The sequence below is a fragment of the Nothoprocta perdicaria genome, unplaced genomic scaffold, assembly GCF_003342845.1.
Source record: "Nothoprocta perdicaria isolate Ctin4 unplaced genomic scaffold, notPer1 scaffold_50, whole genome shotgun sequence".
Taxonomy (NCBI): Eukaryota; Metazoa; Chordata; class Aves; order Tinamiformes; family Tinamidae; genus Nothoprocta; species Nothoprocta perdicaria.
In genome coordinates this window covers 2,299,227-2,307,124 of record NW_020455755.1, presented here as the reverse complement: position 1 = coordinate 2,307,124, position 7,898 = coordinate 2,299,227, and the positions used below count along the sequence as shown (strand labels likewise).

Sequence of the window (7,898 nt, the reverse complement as noted above, 5' to 3'; positions counted from 1 at the left end):
TTTAAATATTTGGTTTTTTTTTTTTTTTTTATTTGGCAGTTCCCAATTTGATTTAACTGGACCGTGATGCAATTTCTGGCAATTGTGCTGACCTGTTTCATCTGCCCTCCCAGGCAAATTAGTTAATATTAGATGACTGCCTGGTATTTATTATTCTAGAGATAGTTACAAGTCAAAACCCGTGCCAAGCTGCTGTGCTGGTATTTTTGGAAAGGGGGGGGATCTGGGCAGCCTGAACGTGCCTTTCAGACGGCATCAGGCCTGCAGCTCCCTACCCGTAGTATATTTTTAAATCTTAAAGTCTTTCTGAAGTATCAACTGTTGCAAACTCCCCGCCTTTCATCTAAATTGCTCCTTCCTGACGGTAGGAAGGCTGCCATGTTAGGTTTAAATGTTGCAGTAATTTTGTGTGTTGTCACATTAGGAAGAAAAAGTCACTTGTCAGCAAGTGCCACTGACCCTCCCTCCCTATTCCCGGCTCACAGGGGTCCCTTGGGCAGAGTTTCCCAAGGGCTTCCATGGCCAGTTCTCAAGTGGAAAAAAACACTTTGGTAGTCTTAAAACTTAGTACAGTGTTGCTTTCTAGATAAGCCAGGATTTTCCCCTTCCCATGGGATGTAATACCTTGTAGCTCTTCTACTTTATAAAGTTACATGGATCTCTGGGGGGGGGGAGGGAGGGGGTTGGTGCATCCTAACCAGCGTGGACTTAAATCAGAAGTGTAATTTCAGGATTTAAATCCTTAAAATGTACAGTGAAAAATGAAAAGCATGAGAACTCAGAAAAATAAGTACTTCCTGTGAGAGAGAGAGAACACCTAAAAATGAAGAAATTTGTGAAATTTTCCAGAATAGTAGATTATTGGAAGAATGTCTACTTAAACTAGATTTACTATATTATCCATTTCTTAGGGCAAATATTTAATTTAAAAGGTTGTGTGTGTGTGTGTGTGAATAAACATAAAGTGCGGAGCTGTTTAAGGCGAATATTTAGTAAACTGTACAGATACAGTCAGGAAATAATTACATTAATGTCACTTGTTTTTCAGTTTCTTATTTTAAATTAAGCCTCACTTTCCACTCTGTAATCTTAATGCCACAGAGAAAACTAACAATTCTTACTTTACTGCAGTTTAAATTTCAGACATGGTAAAACAACCTGCCTGTTTATTTCCAGTTTATCTTGTAAGTGGAGTTTCGGTTAGGTTTTGTTGGAATAATATTTCCCTCTTCCTCCCACCCTCCTCTTTCTGTGTCATCATCTTGTCATAGCAGGATGTTTCGGGTGGGAATGGAGACAAAAAGCTGGCCATTTCCAGCTCGGATGCTTGGAACTACTTCTGAACTTTGGTTTCTTCTATTCTCCTTCTGCCAAATGTCTGATAGTTGTTGTTTTCCTCCCTTCAGGCTGATCTAACTGGGATTAAATGGAAGCGATACGTATGGCAGGGTCCAACGTCTGCCCCAATTCTCTTTCCGGTCACGGAAGAGGACCCTATTTTGAGCAGCTTCAGCCGCTGTCTGAAGGCCGATGTACTTGGTGTCTGGCGGCGAGACCAAAGACCTGGACGCAGGGAGCTGTGGATATTCTGGTGGGGTGATGACCCCAACTTTGCTGATCTTATTCATCATGATCTTTCAGGTAGGTTTCATTAAAATACCTTGTGTTGGCTGCTGAAGGATGCTGTTACTCAGGGTTGTCTCCTGCCAGTATTTACAAAATCTGTACCAGGTGGACTATAACCTGAATTTGTTGCTACAAGTTTACAACTTTTTGTTTATGGTGACAGTGGATAAGGCTTTCAGAAAAGCCAATTTATTGTGGCAGTGTGCTGATCAAACACTTTGTATCTGAATTTAGGTGGCATTTGGCTGCTAGATATTCAAGGAACAATTTTGTACCCTTTGCTTATTTATTGTGTTTCTTCAGAAGAACCAAATAATCCCAAGAATTCTGACAGCTTCTTGGAAAAGATGTGCCCTTAGCGTTGCCTCTGATTCAGAAGTGTGGGGATCTCATGTCATAAATATGTTCTCATAAGATCCTTTTTGTTTGGCAATTAACACTTCCAAGTTCACATATGAAATTCCTTTTTGAAGAAGTTTGTTTCTTGATTTTAATTCCCAATGGAGGCTGCTTTCTTTTTTTTCTTATAGATAGGTTAGCAAGCTAAGTTGCTCATCAGTAAGGCGATCAAGTTAACTTTTAAACTAGACTATTGATGAGACAACACTGATACAAATAAGAAGTAAATCGCATCTCGCTACTCTTATTTCCGATGATATAGAGTGTTCAGATTACTGAAGTGTAAAATTGAGACCTGGGTTTGGTGACCCAGTAACAAGAGTTTGTTAATGCTCTCTGTAGGCCAAAGTGCAAATGTACATTCGAAATGCTGCTAAGGAGTAAATTTCAAATCATAGTATCTTGTATGAAAACTCCATTATTGTGTGATCTTGAAAAGAACTGAAGTACTAAAATGACACTTCTTGTTGTGATAATTGACTTTAAAGTTTAGAGTGCTGCTGGTATTGCTGTCCATCCTGGAAACAGAAACTTCACATCTTAAATGTCACTTATAGCGTAGGTTGCTTAATGCTGTAGTGCATTTGCAGCTTCCTTATTTTGCCCTATGAGTAACCTCAGTATTGACCTGCAGGGAACATCCTTTGTATGGCTAAGATGTAACTTACACTAAATGCTATTTTTGGCATGGGCCTGCCCTAAGCGAAGAGCAACACTTGTGCACAAGTATTTATGTAAATGTTGTATGTGGATGGTTGGTGGGCTTTAAGTGAGGTAAGAATGTTGTGCTTTTTCTGTAGGACGTAAAATACATAATAAGTCATCTGGAGACTGCATTTCTTTTCTTGTTGGCCAGCTGAATTATTTGATGAAGCAACTTTCTTTACCTTTTGAGTCTAAAAGCACCTGGTATTAAGTTACTAGCCGATAAAAATGATGAAAATACTGGTATTTCGTAGCTGACATTTCAGGTCAACATACATTTATGCTTTTATAGAACTGTGCTTTTGTGTAAATAGATAAGCAGGTATCTTCCTGGGTACTTATCAACATTTAACCTATCCTATAAGGGAGAGATAAAAGATTAATGGTTTTTTTTTTTTTTTTTTTTTTTTTTTTTTTTTTTTTTTTTTTNTTTTTTTTTTTTTTTTTTTTTTTTTTTTTTTTTTTTTTTTTTTTCTCCAGCCATGTCTTTGCAGTTGTTCTGGGTATTTTCTTTGTTCAGGTTGCTGGTGGATGTCTGCAATTCAGTCGAGAGTTATTCTGCATCCGTCTTGCCATTAGACATTTCCCCACATTTTACTACTCAGGAGACTGTTACCTATGTCTGTGGAGATATATTTGACCTCTTGATTTGAGCAATCATTTTTTTTTCTTTCTTTTTAAATATTATTGTCTTTTAGAGTGTATTAGTCTGCTTGGTTTTATATGAGCAAAGGCTGATAAAGATATTAATCAGCTGGCTTGCGGAGGACATGGCTGAGGAGTGCCTGCACCTGCACTCTCTTTCTTTGCTCTTACATGAAATCTTAACATGAACCTCATATGAGAAGGAATTATGGCCAAACACCAGCCATGTTATCTGGCCTTCGTCATAGACGCAGAGGATTTTTTTCATTGGTGGACAATTTCTCCTAGTAATTCATGTTGCCCTGTTTCTCCGATATTGCTTGTTACGTTTTCAATAGGAAAGACAAATTACTTCCTAGCAGAAGCTTGTTACCTGTAAAATTGACTGGAAACTGTTTGCTGATGACAATTAAGGTGCTGCCTCATTTGCAACTTTTCTGCTAGGTAGAAAACAAGATATCCCAAAGAACTGGGTGGGGAAGCAGAGGAGGAACAGGGGGACTAATAAAAGTCCGCCGCACATATGTCACTTACTGCCTGGTGACAAGCTTCTCTTAGGAAAGGGGGATTTGAAAGGGTTGCAGTTAAAAATACGTCTGGGCAGTATTAACTGGATTTGATTCTGGCTTTGTTTGGTAGGAAACCATGCCTGTTAAAGAGAGATTAATATTCTGACAGTTTTTGATCAACTGTGAGTTGTAGTTTGAGGGAATAATAGGCACTCATTGCCTGGAACAGATCTTGGTCATCAGCCCTGAGGGATTTGAAGTATGGCAGCCTTCAAGAATGTCTTTGTCCTCTATGAAGCCCATTTCCAAGATCACTTCAAAAGGGAATAGTTTTGTGGTGTGCATTTATGCATATCAGATTAAGGGGAAAAAAAAACTCTGTATATAGTTATATCTTCACCCTGTGCACTTTAAAAGTTCAATCTTTGCCCCAGAGATGCTTCTGAATGTCTGCTACTGGCTATATCTGAATTCCCATATTGAGCCTTGGATAACTACCTTGCTGATGGCCAGGGCTTGTTGTTGCCTGAGGCCGTGTCAAAAGGAGACTTGTTTGGAGGTGCTGATTGATCAATAATATTGACTTCACTAAATCATGTTTTTTTTTTTTTTTTCCCCCCAGAAAACTATTTATTGTATATAATATAGTCTGTTCCTTTCCTAATGTAGCTAGAGGCAGACAGAAGCTATAAAAATATTATTTTATCCTCCAGCAACTTCAAAGTTTATGTTTATGTTGTGACAGTGAGGCTTGGTAATAGTAATTCCTGCAACTCAAAGCGTAAAGTAGGACATTTCTTCCCATTTCTAAACACAGTGGTCTCTTGACAGTCTAGTCAACAGCAGTTTTATTAGAGAGGGGTTCTCCTGTGTTTTAAAGTGATTCTCTCTCTCTCTCTCTCCCTCCCTCCCTCCCTGTGTGTGTATACGTATTTTAAGCAGCTGTGGGTAGTTTGAAACATGATAACAGTTGGGTATGAATTATGCACAAGAGGTAATTTGATGGAAACGGTTACAATTTGATTAATGCTTGGATAGGGGAATGCTCCCATATGCCTTTGACCTTCAAATTGCATCTCTTAAATGGTGAGGTTTAAGGTGTGGGTTTTTCCTTCTGCTATTAACTCTTTGTAATTTGCTTTAAAAATTAAGCAGTTTTCATGTACCTGTCATATATAAAATTAATCATTCTTGTTTGCTGAACAATTTCGGTTCTCATTCTGGGCCTGCAGCAAGATTTTAAGGAGGAAGGTCTGTATGTTGATACGTATCTATTGATTCTGTATGGTAAAAAATGGCAACAGCCACAGCAGCAGAGATGGTTGGATAGTTCTCCATAGGTTATGTCTTTGTCCTGAAACAAACCTGAATCGGTTGATTTGCGCTGTTGTCAGCATTAGGGGTTTCATTTCTCCTAATACGATAGAGACTGGAATGTAAAGCTGTTAATGTAGGGAGAGTTCTTAAAAAAAAAAAAAAAAAAAAGTAGCCAGTTGCAAGTAGACCACAAAGTTAACTTTGAAAATTTGCCTGCATTTTCATTTTCTTTAACACCATTTACTTCTCAAGACCATTTAACTCCAAGGAAAATAATGTCTGTTGTTGTTTTAGTTTTTTTATTGCACCCAGTGTCCATTTTCTCTGGCAGATACCTGTGTTCCTACATATATAATAAGAAAACATTATGAACATTTATTACTTGGTAACTACTTGTTAAAGTGCACTTTAAAAAAGCTAACAACTACTGAAGGATACTGATTATCTTGTTTACGTATATATAAAAGCAAGCATAGGTGCACACTTACAAAAAAAATGTAATGCAGAATTTGGTGAAATGGCAGGACCTTGGCATGCAGATCATGCTTCCAAACTTTTCTTGCACTGTGCTTTTCTAAGAGCACCTGTGAAAAGGAAAGGGGCATAAGTGAAGTCTACTGTTGTTTCGGGTGAACTGTATGAAGAATGTAAAGAAGTAGGACAGAATAATGAAAGCAAATTAGCGTTCTAAAATCGTTTCATTAATTTTAGATGGTGTGATATCAAAAAGGAGTTAACTGAGGAAAAAGTGACATTTTTGTAGCATAGGAGTTACATTTTCCTTATCATTGTTTTCCTCCCCAAATCCTTATTTCTGGATACTTGTTAGCTTCACTTAAGGAAAATTCACCACTTAGTATTTGGTCTAAAGAGAGATAGAATATAACCCATTATACTGGAATGTGCGTGTGTCTGACAAATTATTTATAAAATATTATATAATTGTGTGTATTTATGTATGATAGAAGTATATGAAAGAATAGAGCAGTTTGGATAGCTAAAAGAACTAGTGAGAATATTTGTAATGTCCAAGTTGCCAGAGCACTAATGTGAAGTAAAATTATAACTTAACACCTTAAAATAAGTAAGAAACTTTTTTGTTCCCCTGTCACCATCAGGGTGAACACTTAGGATTATTCAGTTTAAGAAATCTTTGAAGACAAAAGTATCTCTTCCTCTTCCTCCTCTTTTAATAGTATGCTTTGTACAATTTCTATTAAGTAAGAGGTTTTTTTGATGTTGAGAGAAAATAATTTGAGTGAAATAAAAAGATAGATGAGACCTGTGAGCAGATGTCATAATTTGCTCCTTCCATCCCCCAATCGAGAAAGGGAGAAGAACTACATAGACTTCAAAAGGTCCCAGAGCACTTATTTATTTCTGCTATTTGCATGAATTTGAATAATGTTCTGAAATGAGAGAATCTCTAGCTGTCTTTTCATTTAACCTTTTTTTTTTTTTTTTTTTTTTTTTTTTTTTTTTTTTATTAGATTCTCTTTTTTTTAAGCAGGTAGTCTTATCCTGGATACCAGGGCATTCTTTCTATCAGTACGCATGTTGATAGCATGCTGTCTTTTTAAATAGTAGAGATTTTAATAGTAAATTCCTTCTAATATCTTCCACTTTCCCACATAAAATGCTCATAATTATGAAAAGCTCTCGGAACTCTCTTAATTTACAGCTGGAACAGTCCTCTGGTGAGTTCTTGCATGTAAATTTTGTTGATAACCTTGTCATCAGCTTAACTGCTTACGTTGAATGGGGTACCTAGCTCTTGGAAGAGCCTTCAGGAAGTGGAAGCCTCTCCTTGGTGTCCAGTCTGACCATCAAACACCAGCCCTGAATTACACTTCTCTATAGTTGTGACTTGAGCATCTTCCTCTCTGTTGATGCTCTAATATGCCAAAACAAAATTAGGCATAAAGACTGGAAATAGCTCTATTTCCTCTTATAATATGTAATTGCATATAGGAGATGTTCTTGGGACAATATTTTAAGTTACAAGAGTCATTGAGAAGCCAACTATTTAACCTTTGAAATGGTGTGGAGTTTATAGTGCAGTTAAAGTCCAATATAATTAAGCTTTGTAGTTAATGTTTGCTCTATTGAGCTGCTTGTTTGCCACTAGTTGAGCAGTATGTGCTGAGCAGCAAAGCCGCCCGTAGCAGAGGGTTGCTCATTTGTGTATGTCCACAAATCTGCGCTCGGGAAAAATGTGTCCTTTTGGCACGGACCTTTTATGCCCTTTGACTTTGAACCTTTGTGGCTTTTTGTTACAAGTTGCTTGTACGATGTTTCTTTAGCAGGCTACTGTATTATTTTGTAGCTGTGTGATTAAAAAGAATATAAATTAAACAACCAAAAATTAACCCCCTGACTCAGCAAGTTATAACTGAACTTCTGTGCTAAAATGATAATAGAGATGAAAGTCATTGGGAAACCTTTTATTTGGGAAATACAGTTCCTGTGCTGCCTTGTCTTTACCAGAAAATGATCTTGAGTAACTGTTTGTCTATAGTGATGTGCATCTCTTCACTTTTAAATTATGGGACAGGTCTTTTTACTCCCCCCCCCGCCTTGGAGAATTCTTTAGCTCTTAGTACTGACCTGAAGACGTGTAATATGCTTACGTACAGTATTGTAAGTTACAGATATGGCCCCCTGTTGTGGTTGCAATAGTGTTTTGAAACTACTTTC

At 37.3% G+C, this 7,898-nt stretch overlaps 1 protein-coding gene across 1 annotated transcript in view; it reads left to right on the top strand.

Annotated features, from left to right (window-relative positions):
* The window catches only part of MED13 (mediator complex subunit 13), a 48,088-nt gene that overhangs the window by 3,054 nt on the left and 37,136 nt on the right, over positions 1–7,898 (top strand). The window contains exons 2-3 of the mRNA XM_026047893.1: positions 160–277; positions 1,407–1,641. Coding sequence (XP_025903678.1) covers positions 160–277; positions 1,407–1,641 — 353 coding nt within the window. The remainder of the gene's footprint in view (positions 1–159; positions 278–1,406; positions 1,642–7,898) is intronic.